The following is a 27957-nucleotide window of genomic DNA, read 5'->3' as shown; positions in this document are numbered from 1 at the left end:
CCTTCGTATCCTCTTGTTTGAAAGGTATAATGTTATTGCTTTCCTAATTGTCATAGTTTTGTGTAGGGAAAAATGTATATTCATGAGTGCTATTGACTGTATACAAAATAGTCCTGACAGTTTTGGGCTTTAGTCCAAGTCAGTTACACTTTTTTTTGTATGCTAAAGAAGAAAAGAAATAACACTATTTCTTTTTAAAATCTACATATCTGCTGTTGAGTTGAGTCAGTTGAGTAGACACGTGAAGAAAAAAATCATGAGGTGCATAAAAGGCAAACCAGGCTTACATATGAAGAAAACCAACTGGGGTTTTAGCAACTTATTTTCAGAGGGAATGTTTGCTCCTCTTGGGGGTGCATGAATTGCTGCAAAAATATCTGTCAAATTCTGCCCAGGATTTGGACAGAAAATTGATTTAATTGGTCAGCTGTGTGAGTGTGAACAGCTCATCACATTTTAGTAATGTTACTTCTGTTGCTGCAGCTTGTATTTCCTTGAGTATTTTCAGAATTAAACCCTAAAGAACTGACCTCACTTTTACTGAAGATAAAGGAAAATTTAGCATTAAAAAAATAGTTAAGAGATGAATTTGTCCCTAAATTAGTAAAGTGGCGGAGGGGATGGAGACTATCTCTGTAGTGTACCATGTAAGTGGTGGATATGGGGCCTAACAGGGCATTTAATGCAGAATGAAAGCCTTATTTAGCCTTGAAATTACTAAGTAGCAAGGAAATTATGCAAAAGCAGATTGTACAAAATATTCTTGGATCAAGTGATCATGAGTTTACATTGACTTAACAGTAGGATAAATGATGCAGTGCCATGTGGGGATACTTGAGCTTGCTCTGAACAAGCTGTACCAGGAGCTGTAAAAGCCTGGTGTAGCTGCAGAATGAGTATACTGTAGTCGCTTTGCTCCTTTCCTCTGCCCAGACTGTTTTACCTGGTGGGTTTTTTTCCAATACTTCAGTCTTTTATCCAATCCATCAGATGGAGCTTTACACATTGGCATTGATACTTACCAGCTCCAGTCAGGATATACCTCCTGATACCTCCTAGAATCACATTTCCTGTTGTTTTCAGAGCTGGATCAGCCTAGTTCTGCATTTCTTCTCTTTTTTTCTCAGTACTAGCAATCTGTGCTGAACCTCTAGTATCATGCAGAACTAGATACTTATGTACCATGTGCCATCTTTCTTTTGCCAGAGCGGAAGACTCTACATTTTAAATTAAATGGCTTCTTTCGCCTTGCCTTGCATCAGCAGCAGGCAACATGTGAGGTGAATGGTGAGAAGGACAAAGCAAATGTAGAGAAGAGGAATGGAGAGACTGGAAAACGACTAGAAAAGAGGAGAAATATTCAAAGTAAAATATAGAGGAAAGGCCAGATCCAGACTGAGCAAAGTGAAAGCTGGAGTCCGAAACCAGCATAGAACTTGACACCAGAATTAGTGGAAATGAGTGATCCCTTGTCTTTACCCTGCTTGGTCTGATGGTAGCAGATACTGGCTGCACTAGAAGAATCCTTGGGAGAGGATTGTGATCTATGTGTTCAAAGAAGGAAAACTGTTGAAAACCACTTTGGTCCTCTGTGTCTTTGATAGACACAAATGCAAAAAATACTCCACTGACATTAACCTCTAGAATTATTTTCCTTCTTCCTCAGGCAGCAAAGTTATTTTTTGATTTCTGGTGTTCATTGCTTATGCTGTGTGTAAAGCTAGGTATCAATCTCAGTTTCCTCTCTGAATAAAATGAATTTCACAAAGATTTACAGCTGAAGTCCTCTAACAAGTCAAAGGGCTGAATATTGTTTTTTTCTGAGAACTTTGTTTTATTATCAATTCAGAACTAGGCCTACAAATCAAAACATCTTTTGTCAGGGATTTTTTTGTTTTTGTTGCAGTTGCGACTGCAATTTGTTGTTCATTACACAAAGTGAAATTCTTGTCCTGAGTAAATGGATGTAAGTTTGGAAGTAGATATTTTATGCATTGCCTTTAAAAACAGCTAACAATTTGCTGTACAAGAAGGCATATTTACACCTTTATGCACATCAAAATTTTGACATCAGCTTTGATGCTTAAGGGACAGTGAGAACATTGTATTTTATTTTTTCAGAACAATGAATTAGTTAAAATGCAAAAGAAACAGTATTATGGTAGCGTAGCAAGGCTTCCTTAATAGCATAGGGGTTTATGTACATTTTACTTATAAGTATTAAAGCCTTACCCTGGTGTAAAGAATATCTAAGATGAAGATATCAGCTATGTCATTGAAATGGAATAGTGGTCTCAAGAGGATTGAGAGATAAGGGCATATAAGTGGGAATGTATAAGCATGTTCAGAAGTTATAGTTTGATTTCTTAGACCATTAGGGTTAATATTTTTACCACTGGAAATTGATTTTGAAGGGGAATTAAGTAATCACAACATCGCTGAAAACCAGGATAAAAGCTTCCCATTCTTTCTTTGAGATGAGGATTTCCCCAGCAACTTATTCCTACAGGTGACCACATCATCACGTTTTATATCTTTTGTGAAAGACAATTCCCCTTATCACATACAGTGACCCTGTGCTGGGGCCTGATACTCATACTGTACTGAAAGGGAGAATGGCTCATGTTGAATTTTGGGATTCATTTTCCTTGCATTGCTGGTATTAGACTGTTTCTTAAACTGATAGGTATCAGTCTGACATGGCAAATATACAGGTTTCTACAAATTCTTTTTTCAAGATGGAAAGAAACCCCTGATAGAAGATATCCCTGATAAAACATCATATGGTTGAAAGGGAAAATTTTAGAATTATTTCAGACAGGGATTTTTAAAGTCCCGTAGTCTTCTGATACCCACGTTTGCAAATTCTTTTCACTTGCCTGGCATTTGAAAACAGTTGTCGAGCTGTCTGCAGCAAATATAGAAAAGCAAGATGCTTAATATTGCCTTGTTTGCATTTTCCATTTTGACACTAGCTACTTAATTAGAAACCAGAACTTTCTTCTGTTGAGGGAATTGGTTAAAAACCGTTAGGATTTCTTTTGATGAAAACCATTCTGTCCACAGGTATACTTTTCAAATAATTCTATATTATACAAATGATAGTAAATTAATTTATGAATAACTATACAGAAATATATCATTAATAATTGTGTGAAAATATACCATTTACTTGGCAGAGTCTGCAAAACTTGCAAGTGATAACCTGAAACATCAAATTGCCCTTACTGAGAGAGCTCAAGTGCTGTGGACACTGAAACTCTTGAGGAGTATAATAATAAACAGTTGCCTTCAGAATGTGGCTGTGACCTTGAACTTCCACCAAGCTTCACTTTCTTCAGCTTAGGCTAATGATTAACGTTGCTAATGACTGTATATCAAATTCACCATTGTTTGTATAGCTGGCAGTGAAACAGGCCATGTCTGCTTTCGTGTGGATGATACAGTATTAATTTCAAGGAAACCCTTTGTATAAATTGTTTCCTTTGCAAAGTTACGTCTTTGTGTAAATCCTAATTGCTTCTAATTTACCTCATTTGTCTTTGGATTCTCCAACTTCAGGTTAATACTACAATAGGCACAATATATTTCTTCTTTGTGTGTGTTGTTCTTTTCTCTTACTTCTTATTTAAAAGGGGATGATGAATTCTCTTATTCTGCTCCATTACAGCAATCAATCTTCCGTGACAGATCCCCATGGAGCAGAGGAAGCTACACCCTGAAATAGTCATTATAGGGATGTGAAGTCATCTGCACAGCTTTGCCTCTGAAGGGAGGTTTGTCAAGGCACAGCACTTTAATTTCTGGTCTCAGCACCATAAGGAGCCCAGCAGAGGTCTGCCCTCAGCACACATGGAAGCAAGGTGTCTCCAAATTCCTGTAATCTCTGCTGTGGCAACCCTGGGCAGTTTGTTGCAGTGTTATCAGGCTCCTGAGAGAGTAAGAGTCATGCTTGGTTGTTTTAGGCAGAAAGGGGGTGCAGCCCTTAACTGCACTAAGCCTGGTGGAAATAGTCCAAGATGAGATGAAACTTACAGTCCTTGGCTGAAATTCAGGGTACTGCTACGTGCTGTGAGACAATCCTACAGACGCTGTGTAGACAAATGCTGCTTAAGAGTGTTCCATCAGGTACTTAATGGAGGAAGGGCCCTCAAGGCTTGTACATTTCTGAAAAAGCCAGACCCTGCCTTTAGTTGCAGTGGTGTGAATGGTGACTGAGGGCAGAAATTTCTCTCAGGTTGTATACAATTCAGGCACTGTCTACTAAGAGATGGTGAAAGGCAGGAGTTTTCTTAGTCAGCCATAGGAATAAACATGTGAAAGTTTAAATATACATACATATAGTAAGGTGGGTATGTATATGAGTATTTGCCTTTCTTCTGTAAAAAGAAGGTTCTAACAGTTTGACACTTCTGCACTGCTCTTAAATGTCTGAAGTACAGCAGACTATCGAGGTTTTTGTGAATGGGGTTATCTTTGCAGGGCGAAACAGAGACAGGATATTGGGAGTATTGATTCTTCCTCATTCAGTTCTCTACACACAAAAAGTCATTCACACTCTAAAAAGAAGAAAAAAAAATGTACCATCCAATGCTTAAAAATTAAATGGTTTGTTTCTGTTATAATTACAGTCTAAACCGGCTCATTCCAAACAGAAGCTTTATCCAAGACATTTCCAGTCTTTATCCAGACACGACAGCAGGAAAATTGATCTGTGTAACACACATCTATTGTTCTGGGTTTTTTCTCTTCTCTGTATCAGGTGTTGTACTGTCTTTAAAAGGTCTATGGAGTACTCATAACAGTGATTTCAGCTATTCCTCAGTGATGTTTCACAGGAGCAAATGGGGACACAGGCTAGTTGTCTGCTTTTCAGGTCATGAAAGTGAAGCAGATGCTTATTGATGCTGGTTTTTCACATGTAATTTTTCACATGTACATTTCCCCAAAGCTGTATTACCTACCTCAGAGTGCTCAGCTGCAGTGATTGCAAATCCAGTAATAATGAATGAATTATTTTGCAGTCCTTTCTCTAAATTGATTAAAAGGGTCCCATTTCCACAGTTCCAATTGTGTTGTTTTGTGCTACTGACTATACCACCTAAACACCTGAGGATTTGAGTAATTTAAAAAATGCTTCTAATTAAGAGTTAATTTTGTGTATAAATGTGTGCATTTTTGTTTAATTTTTGTGTATTAACTGGGATTTATTTTTTTCCTCTGTCTTTTCCCCATTGTAATAAAATGAAGATACAGCTGTTTCATGCCTTCACTTTCCATGATGGGTAGAGGTATTTTAGAATAGTTTTTGCAGGCAGATCTATGGTGGTTCTGCTGAGGGATGCTGTGGCAAGGGACATGTCAGCTGCTGTCCAAAAAGCAGTGTTTCTTAGTGTGGTTCTGTGCTCCCAGCAGGACTTAGTGTGAGCCCAGGGCTGGGGTTGTGGCAGTGACACTTCAGGAGGAGACCTTTGAGAAGTGCTTGGGTCAGAGCTTTTGTATGTCTGGTAGCTGGGCAAAGTGAGACCACATCTACAGAAAAGCTTAGACAGAGTTTTTTTGTTTCACACAGGCAAATCCAGCACAAGACTTGACAGAGCAGTCCATGAAGAAAGATCTGCCCCTCCTATGTCTTGTCTCACCCTTCAAAATTAAAGTCTGGGTGGAAGACTTTATTTGGGCCTATAGAAGTCTGGAGCTTGAGTTCTACATTGAGGACTGCACTGTGGTTCTTAAGCCCAGCTGTTATTCAAGCAAGGAGTGGGTGAACATGCAAGGAACAGTTTGTGACACCTGAAATTACCGGTTTTAGAATTATCCTTACCAATAGAACTAAAGAAGACCAACTGTTTTGAGATCAGGGAATAGTAAGAATGTTTGCTGACTGGTGAGAAGTTCACTGACTTGTGAGAAGTAAAACACCTCAAAAACTGTAACAAGTCCTTGTAAATGTATTTCTGAATTACAAATCTTACATTCTACAAAGCTGATGCTGAGGGGTAGGAGAAACTATTTGCCTGGAACAAGGTAGAATCATCTGCAGTGGAGTGCAAATGGGTTCAAACTGAGAGAAAAAGAAATTAGGCTGTGTGTCAGGCATTATGAACTAAGAATTATTTGACTGTGAAAGAGCTTCCCAAGGGAAATAATATAAGCCACATTATTTGGGACACCTAAAATTAGACTTCAGAAAGCACTAAAAAAAGTGCACAACCTTGCTTTTTTGGGGAGGTGGACTAGAAAAGGCAGGGTTTGGGATTTTCTTCTTTTTTTGCAATAAATTCTGTAATTGTTGGGCCTGATTCTGTTCTATGGTGTTTAAGTCAAGCCAAGATTTACATTGCTTCTTGTCTTAGAAAACTGAGGCTAAACACATAGGTTTCTCCCTTCCACCTATTGCCAGCTTTTGAAACTATATCTTTTTATTTCTGTCCCTCAAAGATAGTTCGGATCCTGCTCTTCCAATTATAAATATATATATATTTGGAGCAGTGGAGAAAGAGCACACTGCCTTAAGGATGTTTTGTGGCATTTCCCTCTTCTCTGGCTCTTATAAGACATTAGAACTGATCAATGTAATATTCCTTTCTTGGTTTTAATTCAGAATTTATTTAGTTTATAATGTGCAAATCCGTATCCTCAGCATGTTCTAAAGTTATTGTGTGAAATTGCCAACAGAATGAGGGGAGAGGCAAATGAAATACAGCCTTTAACCAAGGAACAAAAGCCTCCAAGTAATGTGTGTTGATATATTGAAAGTGTTGCAGTCTTCTCCATAATTTTCTTTCAATACAAACCACTCGAGATAGCTGCAGTAATACAAAATATGTTCTCATAGCCAATCCTACGTATTAAAAAGTGTAGATCGTGCAGTTATGACTAAATCCTAAGAGCCTGTTGTTTTATTCTTGTAAGTTAGCTTGAAGATGCCTGCCTTTATTGACATACAGTGTCTACTTCTGAGAGTAGCAGCACTACTTTCAAAGCCCACTTGAACAAAGAAAGCCCTTATGTGCAAGATGGTTCTTCATTGTGTAGGCAATACCCTGTAATAGTTGTGGTATAAAAAGCACGAATTTTGCTGTGGGCACAAAAGCACGCCAAGGTCAGGACATCAAGCCTCTGAATTTGTGGTAAGAGACAGAAGAAGGCACATATGCAGAATTTTCTGAAAGATGGTTCATTTTTAGAGGATATGAAGCAGCATGGGAAGAAATCTCTACGGTGTCTACAGCATTCCATTCATGGGCTGATTTTACTGCCCCCTGAAATGCATTTTTTTCCTGCTGTCACTGGACAGGAGGATTCAGGATATGGGAGTGGGATACATGCTGAACACTTCCTCTGCACTGAATATTGGGTTGTAGGTGGTCACACAGTTTCTAGTCCTGGAATTTAGGCTGCATCGTTTGGAGGAATGGCTGCTGGGGCAAGGACTGGTGGAGAGGCAGCTAGAAAAGTCACCTGATGGCATTTCAGATTGTGACTTCTAAACACCAGGAGCTGTTTCCCATTTCCTTTCTCTCACTGCTGCTTGCCTCCAGTGTGCTTTACCTCCTGCTGCCATGCATGTGGTCTGCCACAGAAGCGTGGGTTGCATTTTTTTTTTCTGATTTGACTAGGAGCATATTTCCCATTCTAAATCCTTAATGAAGACAAAAGGCCTGTATTGCAGGGTAGGAAGATACTAACCCGAAACATATTATTAGCTGGGAAGACTCATTCTCCTTATGTCTGTTTTTGAATGGCTTAATTGAGGAAAAGAGATATCTTCTGTTAATGGATTTTTGAATAGGGCTACCATGATGGTGGAACGGTGGAGACACTGTGATGCCAGCTTTCTTGGAATGTTTCCTTAAGCAATTATTAAAGCGATTGTAACCAATTCTGTTCCAGATCAGGGTGCTTTGATATGTGAGTCCCTTGCATAGCAATCTCTCAAGGGAGGAATCGAGTGTTTCAGAGGCTCCGCATGTTTAATCTCCCACAAAGTATTTTACAAGATACAACAGAAGGAAAATATTCAGGTATTATCTGGATATTGTTCACATACACTAAGTAGGAAGTGAACATTTTAGCTTCATTGCCTCTTCCAAACTATCCCTCTAACAAAACAGCCAGGTATTCTCCTAAAGACTGCATTGCCTCATTTCTATGTTGTCTTCCCTGCTGAACTTTTCCAGATTTAACTTTCGTACCTCCTCCTTATACTGGTGATTCTGGATAAGCATGAAGTGCATGCTTTAAAAAATGAAAGGAGAAACGAGGGGAATAGGGCCTGGGAATTATGGTCCTTTCAACTTAACATCAATTTCCAGTAAAACATCAAAATGAGAAAAATGTTTTTAAATCCTTGGAGAAGACGGGAAAATTAATTCTAATCTGTGGAGATGTGTAAAGAGCAAATCTGTCAAACCAATGTAATTTCTTGTTAAGATAAAGCCCTGCAGAAAAGAAAGATATAGCAGATGTCATATTTTGCATTATTGTAGGGCTTTTGACACTGTTTCACATGACATTGTGAAGAGTCTCAGAAGCTAGTAGAAACAATGGGTGTAAAACTATATGTAAAACCATATTCAAAGCTTTTATCCAAGAGTCGCTAGCAAAAAAATTTACCAAGTAAGGCTTGCAGAGGGCTCTCTGGCACTGCCTAGGACTTTCACTTGCAACTTTACTGATGAAATACAGGAGTTGCTTGTTAACTTTACAGATGACTAAGACAGGCTGGGTTGGAGATGAAAATCAGTGAGTAATGTGCTGTCATTCTGCAGGAGATTTAAAAAAAAAAAAAAGCATACAGCTTTTTTATGAATATATGTGTCTTTTTTGTCGGTGTATTACTAAAGAATTGTGAAAAGTCAACATCTGAAAATGGCAAGAAAACACAGGTGATTTTAATATTTGAAATATCTGGTCCTTACATGTGACAATGGAAGCTTTCATTTGTAGAATAATTTCTTCATTTATTGTTCAATCATTGGGGGGGAGTCCCTCTTTTTTTTCTTTTTCTTTAATCACTGAGCAAGTCCATTGAACCTTATAGATTTCCTTATTCTGTAGTTAGAGCAGCAAACCTCTGACGTAAAAGTCAACAGAGTTTTTGTTCCTGCAGGGGTGTCTACATGTGGTCGACTGGGATTTGTTCTGTGTGGAATTGCATTTCAGGGCCATGGGCCAGATTAAGGCAAGACATAATAGTTAAAGTTGGACAGGCTGGCATCTATGCATTTGGTACTCATGGCACTTGTCCAGATCTATGAGCTTGCTCTTTAGATGAATGTTGTCATCAGATAACTATAATGAGGCTGTTCGTACTGTAGTTTTGGAAGCAGTGCAGTATAAAAGTCTTCAGTCTGCAGAGAGCTAGATATTTGGCCGATCTTCAGCTTGCAGTGTATAAACACATTCCTCTTTGTTTTTTTCTTTTTATTCTTCCCCCTTTTCTTTCTCCTCCCTTCCTTCTCCTCAAGGACATAGACTTTGGCTATACTTTTCCTAGTCGTGTGAAGCTAGAAATCTGAACGGATGCCTGTGCCGCCGCCGCCACCACCACCTCCTCCACCACCTCTACCACCCTCTGGAGGGCCTCCTCCACCACCACCTTCTGGAGGGCCCCCTCCACCACCACCACCACCACTGGTAAGACTGATTTTTCATTTCTATTAGGAAGAGCTTAGCTACAGTAGCCAGCTCAGAGCCCACAGGATTTTGGCATGGATATTCACATCAAATACCTGGGGCAGATGCTTGTTTTGCTGGCATTTGTTCTTCTGTTTATTACAGCAGTGGTCTCCAAAAGTGATGGGTGTGAGATGACTCATCAATGTGCAGGAAGAAAACACTAGAACTTCTGTCATGCATGTGTATGATTTATAAATAAATAAACATATATATACGGGGGTGCACGCTCAAAATTGTTTTTAGTGTTGGGGTGCAGGATCAAAAGGCTTGAAAACTATTGCATTATGTGAGAATATGGTGAGACTAGCATTTATGAATACTTCTCTTGCCACAGGGAACTCATTTTTGTATTAGTAATGTGCAGGTGGTAAGTACTAATTTCTTCATCCTCTTTCTTACAGTTCCTGTTAAGGCTCACAGTGTTCAGCTGTAGGTTTTGCTCTTTCTAGCACACGCTGTCTTCCTGGGGACACAGCACAATATGCTTTTGTACATGTGCAGGAACAATTACCGCTTGTAACAGATCATTACCCTGTGTGTCATGAAGTAGAACATGTGCCTTGCCAGCACATTTGCAATAAGACAGGGGCTGCTCTGAGTGGGCCTTCAGAGTATTGCATTTTCATACCTTCACAATCAATTATTGTACCTATGGTAAGACATGGTTTAAGTAATTTCTTTTTTTCTGCAATCAACTGGTCATAGCCTGTTTCTGCTTTGAAATTCTTAAGACTGTTTTTGAAACAGTAAAACCTGGCATGGTTGTGTTCAAGTCATAAAATCTTTCCCGACTTTTTTTCATATATTTTTCTGTCACTGCTGTACTTATTTGCAGGGTATGTTAGTCCCTGTAGTAAAACAGTATATGGTACTTCAAATGTAATTAAAACTTTTTTTTTTTTTAACAACTTCATTTCTCCATTGCATTCCCTGGCATCTCTGCCTGTTTTGTTCCCAGGAAGGTCTGTTGATTTAGTTTGATAATGTTGATAATGCTCTTATGTTATCTTTTTTTTCCAGAAGGAGTTTTCCTTGCATGTTTCTCTCTGCTACTTTATAGGCTGAACCATTTTGTACAACTCTCCCTGAGTTGTGGAGATGAAGAAGAGGAAGATAAAGAGAGCAAATGAAAGAAGCAGCATTTGATTCTTTCTAGTATTCAGTTTTAACTTTGGCACCATGAGCACTGTTTTCAGTTAGCAATTCTTCTGTGCTGGTGCACAACCTATAGTTAGATGCTGAAATAAGTGGGCTGCATATTGTGAACAGCCTAATGTTCACAGCTGCAATTAAAGTCAACAGAAGCTGCAAATATTCTTATCCTAATAAATTGAGCTCCCTAAAATATTTAGAGACATTTTTAAACTCCTCTAATACATGCCAATTGTGAATTACTTGGGAAAGCTAAGAGGACCCCTAAGGACCACTATGAGCAAGTTTGGGATTTTTTGCTCTCCTCCTTTTCTGATGACTAAAACCACTACCATGATAGGGTTTTGGTACAAGAGGGCTTACTTTCATAAGTTCTGTTTCAAATGGTGTGATCTGTGCATAAAATACACAGACTTTAGAGTCAGTTTTATCTTGGTGATACAATACAAACTAAATGCATTTCTAAATAATGTCTGATAATAAACCCTTCCTTTTAAAAAGTGTTAATACTAAAAAGAGCACATGAACCAACATAAATAATTAGCTAAGTAACACGGCAGAACATTGTTTTTTCCTTAACAGCAAAATGACCTTTCCCTGTCAAAACTGAATGAGAGACAGGATCTGAAATCTTCCTGGTGAGTTCAGCAGAAGCACAGTGTGTCAGCTCTCCAGCTGGTGCCAAGTTACTGAGTAAAATCTTATAGCTGGGGAGTCCACGAACACTTGCTACAGACCCTATTTTCTTTTACTAGAAAGCTCTTTTCTAGAAATTGGCATCTGACTTTTACAGTTGCAAAGCTGCCCAGCTGTTGTTACAGCTGCTAAATTTACCACTGCGGGGGTTGGAAGAAGGGAAAATTTTAACAGACATGTTTGGCCAGCAGCTGGAAAAGTTCCAAAGTAAACAGCACCGTGATTTTTATTATACTGGTATAATTAAAGCAGAGTAATATTTACATGTTAGCAATTAAAAGTTAGGTTTTAAATTCACTATTGATATGCGGGTGAGCCACTAGTTTAACTTGATTTGTGTTAAAAGAAAAATGACTGTGTGTAGGGTGGGGTTTTAGAACCCTGTCGTTTTGCATGGTGCCCTTGCAGGGGTACCATAGACTTGTCTTGCTTTTATAGTTATGAATAATAACCACACTTTCCTCTTGCTTTCATTATCAAGAGATTTTTAGAAGTAGTAGTTCCCACATTATGTTTTTCTCTGTATATTTTCTTTGTGAATATTGAGAGCCACAATCCCAAATAATTTTGCAGTCCTTGCTTTGTGGAAATTCTAAGCACTGTAGGCACTTAACTTTTTTGTCCTGTTAACTCCTTCTTAAGGCAGAATAAAGTTAAGTTCTTTCCTACTGTTTTCTAAGATTTTTGAACTTGCTGGTATTCTGTAAGTACTTGTGCTGAATTCTGCTCACACAAGTTGTTGCAAGGCAATAGTAAAGTGAATTGGAGATAGTATTTAAGACATGCTAGGAGCCACCTGTGCCCAACAGCTGAAAAGCTACAGGCTGTTAGAGCAAACTTAAAAGAAAATAAAGTGGATTTCACAGGAGGGAATACTAGGGTATCTGCCACAGCAGATGTAGGTGGCTGAGTCAAAATGTAAATATAGCTAATTGGATTAATTGAGCATGTCTTCAAATGCCTGCCTTCAGGGGGTCATAGATAAAGATGAGCGAGATGAGTAGGCAGAATAAAACTGTGCCCCAGTGTGTTTTCTGGCAGTGGCTTACAGAATTCAGATCTGTTCTTGTTTGCTTCCCCCCTATACCTTAATAAAAAGAACTTGGAAATGAGGCATTAATGTGTTTGTTCAAAAGCTGTTTCAATTTATGGACATGTGTGTGTCATGTAAGGTGGGGTTTTTAATAGGGTTTTTTGGTTGTTTTGGGGGAAGAGGGCGATGAGGTTAGAGTTTTTTAAAGCTTTCTGCTCATGGAAAACTTCTTTTTATTCCCCCTCTGTTTCTTTTAACACTCTTGTCTTTTAGTTTGGCATATGACATCCTGGTTAGGTTTGGGTTGTCATACTTTCTGGAGTAGACACCACCACTGAGACTGATTAAAAATTTTCTTTGTCTAATTTCCCAAGAAAAGAGTCAAGAGAGAATTTTGCTTTGAAAAACCATGTTCACTTTTCGTGTGCAGTGGAGGCTGCTCACTACCGTGTAGCCTGCATATGTATGAATTCCTAATGCTAAGATCAGTCATCACCTATTAAAATGTTAATGTTGAAGGAAGCATGGATGTGTAGCAGCCCTGCTGGGCTGTGCCTTATTCAGAGAAGATGTTTGTTTAATGATTCATATGTTTGTGGAGTTTAAGAGAATGCTTCTGTTCGCTTTGGATTGTTATTATTAACGTCTTAGCATAGAAATTAACCCCAAAAATCACAATGGATCAGATGGTTAAAGCCAATAAAGTTGCATCAGGTGTTTCTTTGCTGTCTTATGGCATATTGAAAACTAGGATAGCAGGAGAAGAAAGGAATATGCTTACTTTGGTGATAGAAATATGAAACTCGAAATAATGATGAATGCTAGACTGGCATGCAGGTTATTCTTAATGATTTATTTTAACTTATCTAGTTAAAATTTAAAAAAAAAATTGAATTACTGTTGTAGACAAACACTTGTCAGCGTTTATGAAGTTTGTTATTCTGATATCATTTTCTACTCTTGTAATAAAAAGCTCAGAAAAGCAATTTATCATGATATAACACTGTGATAAATGCCTAATTTACATAGAGGAAGGATTTCCAAGGCTCAGAAAAACATCACCTGATAGTTTTCCTTGGGAGGGGCGGGGAAGGGTTGTTTTTTTCTCTCCTTCATGCAGCTGTTAGAGTGCAAACCTTGCTGAGCTGTTTCCTTCAATCTTCCCAAGAAATTCAGAGAGCTACAGTGTTTATCTGAAGTTGTGTGGGAGTTGGTTTTGCTCCTATGACATTTAGCACTACTGTTCTGTGGAAAGAGAACAAACAACATATGTAAAACATCCTGGTTGAAGATAATGATGATTTATGGTATTTTGATTTGGTCTTACCAAATATAGTATGAGAGAATGTGTGCATATGAGTGTGCATATGCATAAATGTTTGGGCACACTTGCTAATTATTTACTGTAAAAATTAAGGTAATTTCTCAAGTTTTCATTCAGATCCCTAGACATGCAAGGGTAACACTGAAAGAACAGAATCAGGCATGGTGCCAATTACAAAATATGTAGGAATGTGTTTATGAAAATTTTATGCGAGCCGTGAGTAAGATGATATTTAGTATTTTGTCATGGAGTTCCTAGGCCAGGAGATACTAAATCATAGTGTTTATTGTTGATAGGTAAAACATACTGGAGTGAGAAAGAGTGCAGCTTGGTAATCTTGCTGATAACTGATGGTCGTACAGACTGTGCTAAGTGCTGGGCAAAGCACGGCTGAAATTTTTGAGTGCTTTGTTCCAGCCAAAATAAAGGAAACTGATTTCTAGTATTTTAATATATCATATCTCACACCAGTCTGCTTTCATAAAAATTGAGAAGCAATTATGTAGAAAAAAAAACGCTTTGTCTTTGTGTGGTTTATTTGACATAATTTTCAGCTATTGGAAAATGTGGGACTGCATAGCTATGGCATCTCAAAGTGTTGCTGCTGTAGCCTTCTACTCTTGTAGTCAACAAATGCAGAAAGGGCAAGTGGGAGCTGTGAAGATGTAAAGAAAACATAAATACTAGGCTGGCATTGCTCTGTTTCATCTGCAGACAGGTACAGGGCCATGTACTGCATATATTCATTGGTTCTAGTCTTGAATGCTTTATCTGAAATCTCTTAGGTCACCACTTTTAATGTATTTAGGTGGTGAGTTCTGTTTTGCAGGTTTCTTCATAATGTCATGTGTTCTACATGTCTGAATGGAATGGAAAGCATTTCAAGAGCATTCTTTCTCTTTGTTTTTAATCCGTGTAATTTTACACACAGAAGTATGGAAATTGCAGCGTGTTGTAGAGTTACCAGCTCTAAAGGATCAGGCCCAGGTACTAGAAGCAGCCTAGCTGCAGAGAGCTAATAGGTTAATTTACCATTCTAATCACAGGTAATAATGCCTTGAAAAATCAGTGCCCCATCTGTACTATATGCAGTGGCTACATATTAAATTCCATCTGTCAATTAATATTACGCTTGTAGCCTTTTAATTAAAAGAAAACTCAGAATTATAGCAATACCTGAGTAGGACTTCTCTGCATGGCTGAAAGGTGACAGTGCAAGAAATGCTGGTTTCTTGTTATTCTCCTCTCTGAGGCTGACCATAATTTCATATGGATGCTAAAAGGCATTTCAGAATATTCAGATACATTCTGCACATGTAACTGAGTAGGAGAAATGGCCTACTGTTCTTAGAGCAGAGAGGGATTAAACTGTGATGTGTGTTAGCTGTCACATATTGAATTATTTGTTGTCACTAGTCACAGTATCCCTTGTCAGTCTTGGGACCTTTCTATGATAGACAGAGAGAATAAATAGTGGTAGTGTCACCAGCTCCCATGGTGGTGTTTTCAGCCTTGTGCTGTTCAACATTTTCATTGCAGTCCCAGGGTCTCAGGATTTCTTGTTCACCTAAGAGTTTTAAGTTCTCTCTTCATTGATACAGAGACAATCATAGGAATTTGAATCCCAAAAATTTAGAAATCAAAAGATGAAGTTCAAAATTATTTTTGAAGCCAGTCTTAGGGTATTTCTGGTATTCGACTTGCGATCTTTCTGGACTGCTGGGAAACACTTTTAGAGTAGTTTAAATTTGATACTGCCTCCATTCTAGCAGCTTCTGTTACTGTGTATTTTGTTTAATGAAAGAACAGGCAGAATGTACATTTCAAATGTGGGTGTCAGAAAGTTAAACACCAACAGAAAAGCTCAATGGCTCAGCAGGTATAAATCATCATACTGATCCTGTTGCGTTTTTGTATTCAGGTATAGAAATGTAGCAACCTGCATTGGAAAACTTCTAAGTGTGCCCTTGTTAATAAGCCTGCTGCTCCGTTTGAGCAAGAGAACCTTTCAGTATTCAAAATTTTATATTGTTTGATAGAGCAGTGCTAACATAAAATGCGGAGGGTTTTATTGGGTGCAGTGGCATTGATTACTGATAGTCTTTGAAATGGGCACTAGGAATGTAGATGTGGAAGAAAGTAACTCCTGCTTTGCTATTTTTTTATGTTCTGTTCCCTGCCATTGTGTGTGCTGGTAACTTCAAGCAGGTAGATGCTACTGCACAGCAGGCACCAGATTCTGCTAACACTGAAACGCCTCTTTATTTGGGACTGATGCCAGGACTAGGCGGTAGCTGTAACACTGGGAAGAGATCTGTAACAACTTTTGCACAGTACTTCCCTTGCTAGAAGCTGTGTAGACACAGCCTATCTAAGTACACACAATTGCTCAATGACCTTTTCAACTCTGCAAGTTCAGATTGCAGAACTTTGGGCAATGGATGCTGAGATTGTGGTTAATCAGTACTGAGCTAGGTGTAGATGGAATTGTCAAATGCTACTCCTGTCATTCTCTTGAAACAATGATTTCACTAGCTGCCAGGAAGCTATTTGGCAGGTCCCCTCTTGCGGATTCCCTCAGAAAAGTTGGCTGGAAAGTGACCCCTCACTTTCAAGCATTTGAAGCTCAGCTTGCTAGGAGACTGAGGGATTGCCGTGTTTAACCAGGTAGACCAAATGCCAAGAATTAATTAGTTTCATCCTATGCTGAGCAGCAGAAACACAAGAAGAGGCTCTGATCTTGAGATTGACTGTACAGGTGGAGTCTTGCACCATGGCAAAGTATTCCATAATTAAAGACCTTTAAGTCACAGGTCAGGGCTCCCTTGTGAATAGAACCAAAACTTGCATGTACCAGATCTCACAAGCTTCTTTAGAAACAAACAGTTTAAAATATTTAAAATAAAAGAAGTCATCTGCTTTGTTGTTGAGTCTTGCTGGATTTTTCCTTAAGGTGGAAGGGGGGGATTGTTTTGATTAATTTATTTTTCATTTGACAGTGCATGAATGAAACCACACCTGATGCATATGTAATATAAATGCAGGAAGGATGATAATGCTGGAAACTGGGTTTGTTTTATTATTTTATAAGCTACTTCTTTTTGTTGCTATTGCTTTTCTTGGTACATTCCTGGTAGAGATTTTAGCTGCTGGTTTGAAAATTCTTTGTTAAAGCACCACTCTTGCCTGCTGGGCAAACTGCTTCTGCTGCGAATATAAAATTATGAATTCTTGGCATAATTCTAAACTAATAATAGTGGATTGATCTTGGGAAAACAAGTTCCTCTGGGGTTTCAGATTTCATGTTGAGCTACAAATGCATAGATGGCTTTTATAATCTTGTGTTTTGTCAAGGAAGACATGCTGGTCAGCTTCCATGTTTTACTTTGTTCCAAAACAACGTGGTTCTTTCAATAAAAAGTTACGACATTGTAGTTTGTCAGAATGATCTGGAACTTTACTGTCAATATTATTTTGTTTCTGTCAGTTCTGGTTTTGAGAAGGATGAAGTCTTTTAAGGGCTAAATTTATTTAAATACATTAGTCCTGATGGTTACAAGGATCTCCTTATGGAAGACTTGCGGTCAGCAGCTTGTGGTTAAGTGGAAGGAAGTTATGGAGTAAGTCGATCACCAGCAGGTTTTCCCTGTTCTTAGTCCATTCTTTTTCATCATCAGTGTTCCCTGAAGGGTATTTTAGCAGATTGTTGCCCCTTGAGGCCCCTTACTCAAGGTCTGTGCCCTTCAAGACTGTTGTGAGCACCAAGCCTGTGCCTGGCTTTCCTTCAAAGGAACAGGAGCTTTGTGGCTGGGTGGGGAACCCAGTCATAATCTCTCCCTTTATGTTCTCCTACTTTGAGTATCTTGTGGTGCCATATGGGCAGTGAGAACACTCATCATCTTTCCTCAGATGATTTACCAACTCCAAACAAGTTGTGTTTTCCTCTCAGTATTCTCAGCCATCTCTGACGTGACACACATAGCCTTACACAGCTAGCTTCATCTTATTTGTCCTCTTTCCTGAAAATCTGTATTTTCTACACCAGAATTTCAGTTATTATTAATATAGGAATAATATTTGGGGCATTTTATTATATTGCCAGTGGCCCATGCTCTTCCTTGATGCTTTGTAGGTCCCTGATTTAAGGTTTAAATGCTTCAGTTGTCTCTCACTATTGATGCAGTTTCTTTGGCCAGACGTGGCACTATCACATTACTGACTACATTGCCTTCGCAGCTATTGCTGGTTTTGCCCTGTCTGCCATTTTACATGCTGGTTTTAATTGTGCATTGGCATGTTTGTAGACTTTTGAATTTCTTAGTTTAAGTTAGGTCTCTGAACTATGTCAGGTTGGATGCCAAAGAAGGCCAGGACTGGCCCAATGACTCCTGTTTTCATGAATATGCACTCTCTATTATCAAATATTCCTCATCCTAGAGCTTTCTGCTCATCCTTTATCTTGCTGCACTATTTTTCCCTGCCTTAAAAGCCAAACCTGAGGTGTTGCATGCTGCATTGGTGAAGATCACTTGCCTCAGCCCATGCCTGTGCAGGTTTGGCTGAGGATGGCAGAGAAAAATAAGAAAGCCAGGGTTTGTTAAGGGATGTCCTCAAACTCTTCTTTTACTAAAACATATGCTACTTTTGCCTTCTACCAGTATCTGTGCCTGATCTCTGAATTGAATTTTTTTGTTGTTGTTGTCATCTAGAGGAGAAAAATTGGTGACTGAAGAAAGAAAGGGTGATTGCCACCAGATTCATAGAAATAATTAAAATCATCAGCAAAAGCGAGAGATCTCCTTCTGCCCATAATAAAATACTGATGTCAAATTGATAGATTTTTAATTTTTTCATTATATGTCTCATCAAATAGATAGCTAGGGATAAGCTAAATGTATTTTGACTTAGTTTGTTTTAGTTTTTCTTATCTAGTTCAGATAAAAAAATAAATTTTCTACATAGCTGTTTGCAGTGTTTTCTATAAAAAGTGACCAGGAAAGGGAAATCACTGTCATGATACAATGCATTACATATTAGCAGTATAAATACTCAGTATGATTAAATTCTCTGCATAAAAGAGTATTTAATGCCTTTGGATGGAATCATGCTTTATTTTCTTATTTATGGCTCCTCCTATGTTAGAGCTAGTGTACTGGATCCTCTTCTCCCATCAGCTTATGGGATCATTCTGAAACAAAGACCCATACTTCCTTGGCTATTGGATTGTCCAGAAGGCTAGAAGTACATTTTTTCTGCAGTTATCATGTTTATGAAGACCTACACTGCTTTGAAGTGTTCTACAAATTCATTAAAGATCATATTTAAAAATCAGAGTAAATATAACCCATTCATGGGACAGTGTCTGTATCCATTGTGATCTGAAGTACCTGCCCGGAGTCCAGAGGATTTACCCTTTTCTGTGTGCAGAGGTACTCTTTAAAATCTGGAGATAATACTTAGTGCTAGTATAATTTTTTTTTAAATGGCTAGTGTCTCCTTTATTAAGCATTTTAGTATCTGAGCTCATATACCTCTTAAATATTTTAAGTATTGTAGGAGACCAGAGGGTAGGTCAATGCTCCCATCTGTCTTGCAAGATGTGACATTCTGAATGTGACACAAGTAGCACAGCAGAGTGTACCCAGACATGGAGCTCATTGCCATGGATTTCAGTCAATTTTCCTTAGAAAAGACTCTCAGTTCTTAATTTGTCTGATACAATCCAATTTAGGGTGTTAAGACTGTGGTTATTCAGGGCCAAATCTTGACTGGTCCATACAGTGTAAAAATACAGAGTTGTTTTCCTAAACGAAACGATCCATTTTCACAGATCTCCAGACTGAAAGAAGCTGTTACAAACAACTGGCTGTGACTCCCACCTCTCCACCCCCACTGCAGGGTACTGCACATCAGCAACACCTGTACAGGGCCCAGTGGCTTGTGCTTCACAAAAAGCATTTCTGCCAGAGAGGATCCAGCTTTGATCTGAAAATCAGGAGATAGATATTCTGCTGCCATCTGCAGCTTGTCTGGTTGCATCTTGCATTAATTCACCAAATATCTGCCTCTGCTGCCTGAGTCCTCACCACCCTCCCCCTGTACAGGTTGTGTTGTGCAGGCAGACCACCCCTCAGATAGACTTCAGGGCTGCTAAAATCTGAGCTGCTGCCTCCAGGGTTTTGAATACCGCTTTAGCACTTCCTTGTGCATCTCCAGGATTTCACAATGTAATTTTAAAGACCTGTAGACCAGAACTAAACTTGTAATTCCATTTTTGTTCACACTGCTTTCTCTGAAAGGATGAGATATATTGGAGGAGTGTGCTACCCCTCCTTGCCACACTTGCTCAAACAGGCTCACTACTGGAGCTCCCTGCCAGGTTCAGGCTTGTGGCACTCAGGATGAAGGCTTCCATTTCAGAGATATGGCTAGAACTTGTCATCCAGTCATTTTCAGTTTTACATTTGACATTTGTATATTGTGTTATTTTCTTTTTTATTATTTCTTTTCTTCCCCACCTGCCCCACTCACCCTGTCCCAGCAGTGGAGGAGCATATTTTGGTTTGTTGTTCCTTTCAAATGGCCTCAAGCTGGAGTGGTTTGGATTTCTCTGTATAACTGTGCTGTCCTTATTCATATCTTTGCCAGTCTAAGTTATCAGCTCCAAATTTTGAAATGTGTATTTCCATCATTGGAATGATGGAAAAAATCATTGGGATTTACACTCTGAAACATCACTCTAAATATTGTGATTTGATGGTATTTTCCTGTTTGCAGGTACTTTGGAGACCTGACAGATAGCCCAAGCATTGATCCTATACTTTATTGAATGGCATAGCTGAGTGTGTAATTCAGGCCACCAAAGACAAAGCGTAGTGGAGTTGGGTGAGATGAAAAGGAAGTAGTTCTCTTATGTTCAGGCAATTTACATGCGTGGTTTGTTCAGTTCTGTTTCTAAGTACATATTGAACATGACGTTCTTCATGTCTGAAATAGTAGCAGAATAACCTAGTGGTTGCTAAGGTAATGAGAACCCACCGTTCTCTTACCAATTCATGTAAGTAAAGGTATGGAATTTAATTTCACTCTGTGTTACCTGAGGCAACTCTGGCATCTGATAAAAAAAGACATCTTCACATTCTTCTCCTGTTCCTTTCTGATTTTCATTGAAATACTGAGATGTTTCTCTTTTTGTAAATAAATGAGGCTGCCCTGCAGATGGTGGGGTAGAAAGTAGACTAAGAATTACATCTTTTGTCTTGCAGCTGTTTTTCCTCTCAAAGTAAATTTGTCTTCCTGCTGAAACACTTCTATTGCATGTGATAGGGACAGCAGATTTGACTGCCATAGGAGTTCTTTTTTCTGTTTTTCTCTTGATGGAGAACTTACATGTTTATTGTCTGTTCTGGTGCTGGGGATTGAAAGCACAACATGAGCATGAATCCTACATTTATTTTTTCATCAGAGAAAGAAAGGTTCCTTTCTGATTGTGTATCAAAGAGCAGTATGGTAAAACCAGAAATGCGCAAACAGAGGGCACCTGTAGGTGAATGAGTGAGATGCTTACCTGGTGAAACGATTTTTGACAAGGATTGTCACTTCCTCGGGAGTGCAGGCAGCAAGCAAGAAATCCAAAGGGGCTCTGACCACTGCGCAACCAGGCAACACTGCACCCCAGGCCACCTTGACTTCGTAATGAAAGAAGAGAATCCGTATTGAGCTACTCGGCAGTTAATCAATCACCCGAGTCCACCAGGCTGGCCGTGCAAGATTCTATCTCTTACCTTCATAAGGAGCAAGAAGAAACAGCTGGGGCATAGGATGGAGTCATGCTTGGAGTAAGGGGATCTATTGCAAGAGAAAGGCAGCTTGTTACGCTGCATTATGCACCAGCAGAATAGTATTCCAGATTTTTTGTGCTACAAATTGTGAAACAATTAATGTCTTAACCATGTCAAATTGATACCAAGTCATGGGTCACTTTCAAATTGTAAGTTGCCACAAGTGGGCTATTTTATAGCCTAGTAACTATTTGGATATCAAGACTTTGTATTCCAAAAGTCTGTTTGCTCAGAGAAGTAGATCAGGGAGGTGAAGTGGACAGCTGGCATAATATATGGACACTTGAACCTGGAAACGAAAAGACAGCTGCTGGATCTAATTTTAAACATAGGTCTTGGTCAGATCCCTCTAGATCCTGCTTGTCCTGCTTCAGCAAAGTCATTAATGGTGGTAGATAGGCGTGAAGTTGAAGATACTGATAAAGAGCTTTTGTGAGGAAGGGAATCACCCTTGTTGCAGTTATGGTATTTCCATTTTTCAAAGTAAGTATTATTAGCTTCCAGAGAATGAGAGTGGAATCAGTTTCTGGCTAGTACATGGCTGACACGGGCCGCTCTTCTGGGGCATCTTAATGGGCTGCGGAACGCGCTGTCCTGAAAGTACAAGGGCAGCCAGCGCTGTTTCAAAGGAGGAAACTATGTAACAGAGCGGGGATTTTACTAATATTTTTAAATAACACATGGTTACGTATCAGTCAGGTTGTAATTCCGCGGTTTTACATCACGGCTCGGGAATGCGGCGGCGTTTAGCGGCGGTCTGCAGCCCCATCTAGCGGGGCGTGGCAAATCCTGCTTGCTCGGGTTTCGATTTGTTGTTTGTTTGTTTGTTTGTTTTTAGCAAGTACAAAAATAACCACGAACGATATCGTACAGGTAGAATACTTCATTTGGGATTAGCCAGTTAGACACTTCATTAATTCAGCAGCTGGTTAAGTGTTTCCAAGTTTCTGTTTTGCTCTCAGAATGCCATTACCAAGCTGGGGTTTTTTTGTTTGTTTGTTTGTTTTAAAGTGTGATAGTATTGTTCTGCTTTATTAGGGCTATGATGCTAAAATTAAGGAATATGGAAACATTTCTGGTATTCATTCTCTTTAGGAAGTTAGCTAACCTCTGGGAATTTTGGTAGCAAGCAGCTCACTGCTTATCTGAGGTGAAGATTCCCCTTTGCTAGACCACTCTGTCAACCACGATAGGTTTAGAAATAACAGCTTTGCTGGTTAATATCTGCTTCAAGAAAGTGAAACATCCCAATTTTTTAAAGATCTGGTTTATTTTCTTTTTAGTAACAAGAAACTTGATGAAATAAGGATAAAGAATATTAAAGTTTTGTAATAAAACTTTAAACTGCAACTTGACTTTACATCTGTGGAGCTTGGTTAGGGCAGAAAAGTTACTACAATATAATTATATTGTTCTAAAGGCAGTCTACTCAAGGTGGTGTGAATCTCCAATACAGAAAGACATTCTCAATTAATTAATGATCACATTTAAATATAAATGCAGTATGCATTAATCTGTCTTTTTTCCCTAAGGCTATCCTAAGTGGATAAAACATATTTATTCTAATGTGGCATATAAAATCTCTGTTGTAAAGCATTGTAAATAGCTTGAAAAAGGCTGAGAGAGCTAGTCAGAGCTGGAGTTGTAGGACAGAGGCCATAAATGGTCAAGTAGGAGGTCACATTTCATTTAAGCATGGCCTCTAATATCAACAGTATTAGCTCCGTTAGTATTAGATTTGTGTTATATTTAACCTTTCAGCTTTCTTACCTCCTGCACAAGTGAATGCTGTTTTTGTTGACTGAACTCAAAGGCTTTGAAGTGCCAGCTGCCAAGGGGGGTTTATTTTAAATCTTCTATCCCGTGTTTGCCTGTGTATCCTTTCTAAGCTTGAATTTTTGTCTGCACCTCCTATTTAATGCTCTTACTGTCAACAGTCTAGTTCAGAAGTGCCAAAACTGCGGAAGGAAGATCAGAAAGCACGAAGCGCGCTCTTGGCTGATATCCAGCAGGGAACTCGCTTAAGAAAAGTGACTCAAATCAATGACCGCAGTGCCCCACAGATTGAAAGTAAGTATGTGCTCCTCAGCAAGGCCTGAGTGAGCTTCACTGAGGCCTCAGGTGCGGGTGGAGATCCCCCTGAACAGTTTCAAACTGAAGGGCAGGTTTGAAGTTCAGCAGTAATCTGTATCTTTATATGGCCTTAGGATGCGGAGAGGGGACACTCTCTAAGCTTGCATCCTGCTCTGAGATCAGTAACTATTAACATTTCATGATAAGTCTGTGACTGGATATCTCCTTAACAGGCATTCCTTGTCCAAAAAAAATAAAAAATCATGGTTAAAAAAAATCCTTGAGAGTTTCTTAATAAAATAATTAATGAACAATTGTTGGCTCTAGCAGAAGAATTGTTCTTTACTAGATTAAAAGAACAAAAAATGCCAAAAAAATTTGGAAACATAAATTTAATGTTAGGCCTAACACAACTTCATCTTGGTGTCACGATTAATGTGAGACTAAAGAGCACCAGAGGGTGCTGTGCTCCAAGTTACAGGTCCGAGAGTGATGGCAGTTATTGTAGTAACAGTAGAGGGAAAAGTCCGGCCTTGGCTGTTTGTTGGTGCCAAACCTTAGCAGTATCAGGGCAAGGATGACATGATTTTCTGATATACCCTGTGTTTTGGTTCTTTTTAACAGAACCCAAAGGAGCTAACAGAGATGGAGTTAATCCAGCTGTCAATAAAGGTGGCTCTCAGCAGCCTCTGGGAGGTTTATTTGCTGGTGGCTTTCCTGTTCTCAGACCAGCAGGCCAGAGGGACATGACAGGTAAGGACTTCATTTGTATGAAAGCATAGCTGACAGGAGCAGTGATCTGGGATAAAAACACTTCGAGGTTAGCTTTAGTGATTGATTTTTATTGGATTTTTTTTCTGAATCCTTAGATCATCATGTGACCATGGAGGGCTCAATTAGTAACATGCTTGAAGCTGTTTTTCTAGATCTCATGTGCCTTATTTGTTAAAATGTAAATAAAAAGCTTTCTGCACACTGGGTAGGAAGGAGATTGAATAGATCTCTTTAACCGAGCTTTTTACATTATTTTAATGAAAACTTCTAATTGTGCCTCAGAGTATTGAAATCTGAGTTTATCAGTTCAGCACAAATGGCAAAGTCATATTTCCTTCCCTCTATTAACATGTATTTCTATGGTATTACAGTCTTGGGTGTTACTTTAAAGATTCTTATTTAAGATTTTTGCCCTCTGGACTTTATAAAGTAAAGTTTTGATCCAGCAAGGTTATTTATTGACCCGAAAAAGGGTTTTGTTGCTTCACAATGACAGGAGGAAGTTAAATGCAGGAGCCCTACTGTTCCTTTCCCCTCAAGAAGTGCCAGCATCAATGAGGGGTGACTGTTAGAGTCACAGTGATGACCTCTGGTGCTCTTGGGCAGCTGGTGCCTGATCAGGCAGCACAGAGCAAAGCAGGCTTTTGCAGGGAAAGACCTTGGTTCTACCTGCAGGGTTTATACTCCTGGAAGGTAAGCCCAAGATGCCCAGCACTGCATGTGATAGGGCTTCCTCACATAGCTTCATCTGCAGCAGCTACTTTGAGTTGTTCTTAAAACTATGGCCATGCTTAGCAGACTGTGTGAGCATAGAATGAGATGCCTTTTTTGACATCTTGCTTTGTGATAAATCCTTGACATTTACTCAGGAAAACACATTTTGTAGAATCGACAGTCTTTGGGTATTTGCTGTTGAAAAGAAAATATTTGCACCTGTGCCTCCTGGAAAGCCTTTGAGGCATTGCTTCTAAGAGCTTGGCTTTTATGCATGGGGTTGAGATTTATGTAAAGTTTGTGTGAATTTTTTAGTTCTAAGCAATCACTTAACTTCAAGGATGCAATTTGACGAGTGTCAAACTACCTTTTCACCAGGACTCAACGATGCTCAGCTGGCTGTACTAGACAGATGAGGCTGGTGTGAAGGACCCCAGATCTCTGCAGAAAAGCACCTTCTCCTTAAACTGTTTCATTCTGCAGAAACTGAAGAACAGGGAGGGGCCAGGGTCTTTCAGCAGTTCATCACATAACTAAGCAGAATCCTTGTGCCAATTGCAGTATGTCACCTCCTAAGCCCCATTAGGAGGGCAACCGTTGGATACAAGATGTTTCGGGAGAATTAGTTTAACGCCTTAGGGTATGCACCGGGGAGAGGAAGATGCAGAGCTTGCTCTTTGCCCTGTTTAGTCTGATGAGTGGGGACGCGGTCCTGGAGTATAACGTGTGACACATCCCTGTTTTCAGCAGGGAGGCCTGGGCAGCTTTCCGGAGTCCGAGCAGCAGCCCCCAAACCCTCCGCCCCACCGAACAGCGGCGCTGCCAAGCCGAGCAGTAACCCCTCGCACCCAGCCGAAGCTCCAAGGGCAGCTGTGCCACCAGAGCTTCCCAACACCTCCCGACCCGCAGCGGCACCCGCAGCCGGCCCCGGGCGGCCCAGCCTGCCCGCCCCGCCTCCACCGCCTCCCGCTTCCAGCAAACCTTCCCTCACTTTCCCTCCTCCTCCCCCCCTGCCCCCTCCGGCCGATCGCCCTCCCAAGGGGGTGACGCCCGGCGCGGCTCCTCCGCCCCCGCTCCCTCCTCCCCAGGCTGACAAACCCGCCAAGTTTCCAGCAGGCGCTTCACACCCGCCCCAGCCGCCCTCCTCCTCCTCCTCCTCCTCCCTCCCCTGCCCCTCGTCCCCCTGCGGGCTGCCGGCCAGGACTGCCGATGTCCCCGCGGCTGCCGCCCCTCCGGCCGAAGGGAGGGACTGTCCCCTTCCCACGCCGCCTCCCCCTCCTCCACCGCCCCACGGCCACCCCCTGCCCTCGAACAGGCTCTCCTTTCCTCCCTCCGCAGCCTTTAGCGGTGCTGACGTGCCCCCTCCGCTGCCCCCCAAGTCTCCCCACTTGCTGTCGCAGTTCCACAAGCCAAGCAGCATCCAGTCGCTGCCGCTCCCACCCACCCCCGGCCAGCCTCAGCCCGCAGCCGCGGCAGAGACCAGGAAGAAGAGACCCGGCCGAGGAGCAGGTGAGAGCAGCAAGTCAGAAGGAGGGAGGCTTTTTGCTCCCTTTGGCAAAACTGGGAGAAATCACACAGTGGTTCGTGTTGGACCTTGAAGAACTAGATCATCTATCATCCCAAACCATTCTATTGCACTGGTGACTGGAGGGCTCGGCGGGGTGGGAGTGAAGAGCACACATGGGAGGAATAACCTGCAGGTTACACAGCATGTCATGAACACCCAAAACACGAGGCTTTTTGAGCTGTCAGGCTGTTCTTAGCACTGGGCACTCACATCTTATAATTCAGTCTGCAATTCTTGGAAGTGACATACTGATCCAAAGTTTTAGGACCACTGAGTTGCTTCTTGCTTTTGGTGTGTCTCCAGCCACACGAGTGGTATCCTGACAGGCTCAGGTATGGCAGCACAGTACACACCATGGCGTGTGCCAGGATGGTGGCTGCTCGTGTGCCAGCTAACGCAGGACATCCCTCTACAGCTGTACCCATGCAGGAGCAATATTGGCAACAGCTGGCAAGATTTATAAAAGATAATTAAACAAAGATGGGGCAGCTACAGCCATAGATGAGCAAAAGCAAATCTAGGTGCAGCCCTGCTGTTCCCATGATCAAGGTGGAAGAGCCAAAGGTTTCTCTGACTACTTGGGAAGTCGGGTGTTAGCCAGTGTTTCCTTGAGAGGATGGTAGAAGGAACTGTTATTGGATTTCTCTGATGTCATGAAGATGATAAAAAAAGATGAGCCTAGATCTGTATGGGTTTGAGAAATGGAGACAGCTACTTAATAAGGAACCTTTGAAGAGAATGTTCTGTACCCTGTATTTTAGCAGCCACATGTCAGGAGAAAGATTACTGGTTCCATTGAGAGCCACGGGAAAGGCCGTGTAAGTACAGCAGATCAGGTGCTCTGTGATGGTGATTAATGCTGCTCAGAACTGCCTGAAGGACTGTTACTTCATCAAGACTCCCATTTCTCACGGTGTTTCAACTTTTGCAGTTTCCATAAAATTTTCCTGCCTTTCTCTTGCTTGTCTAGAAGAAGCAGCAGTTTTGAGGGGCTGCTAATTTGGAGGCCTAGGGCTCCCTCCCTCTTACACAGTTCTGGTCATAGGTTTGCCTCAACGTAAACTTCGACAGCACTTGCAGCTCCTCAGTGAAATGCAGA

The 27957-nt window shown here is 40.4% G+C and overlaps 2 protein-coding genes across 8 annotated transcripts in view; one reads left to right on the top strand and one right to left on the bottom strand.

The window, feature by feature from the left end:
* The window catches only part of SCRN1 (secernin 1), a 129471-nt gene that overhangs the window by 56385 nt on the left and 45129 nt on the right, over window positions 1-27957 (bottom strand). The gene's annotated exons all lie outside the window — the stretch shown is intronic.
* The window catches only part of WIPF3 (WAS/WASL interacting protein family member 3), a 37535-nt gene that overhangs the window by 4442 nt on the left and 5136 nt on the right, over window positions 1-27957 (top strand). For 5 of the 7 annotated variants that reach the window (XM_050320411.1, XM_050320400.1, XM_050320389.1 and 2 more), the window contains exons 2-5: window positions 9474-9642; window positions 23668-23800; window positions 24428-24556; window positions 26039-26800. In XM_050320411.1, the coding sequence (XP_050176368.1) occupies window positions 9529-9642; window positions 23668-23800; window positions 24428-24556; window positions 26039-26800 (1138 nt within the window). In that variant the 5' untranslated portion in view covers window positions 9474-9528. Of the gene's footprint in view, window positions 1-7842; window positions 8028-9473; window positions 9643-23667; window positions 23801-24427; window positions 24557-26038; window positions 26801-27957 lie in introns of those variants that run through there. The other 2 variants (XM_050320419.1, XM_050320426.1) reach the window with 2 other exon arrangements.

Source organism: Myiozetetes cayanensis, unplaced genomic scaffold (genome assembly GCF_022539395.1).
Source record: "Myiozetetes cayanensis isolate MyiCay16 unplaced genomic scaffold, myiCay2020 scf1, whole genome shotgun sequence".
NCBI lineage: Eukaryota > Metazoa > Chordata > Aves > Passeriformes > Tyrannidae > Myiozetetes > Myiozetetes cayanensis.
This window is presented reverse-complemented; position numbering and strand designations above follow the sequence as displayed.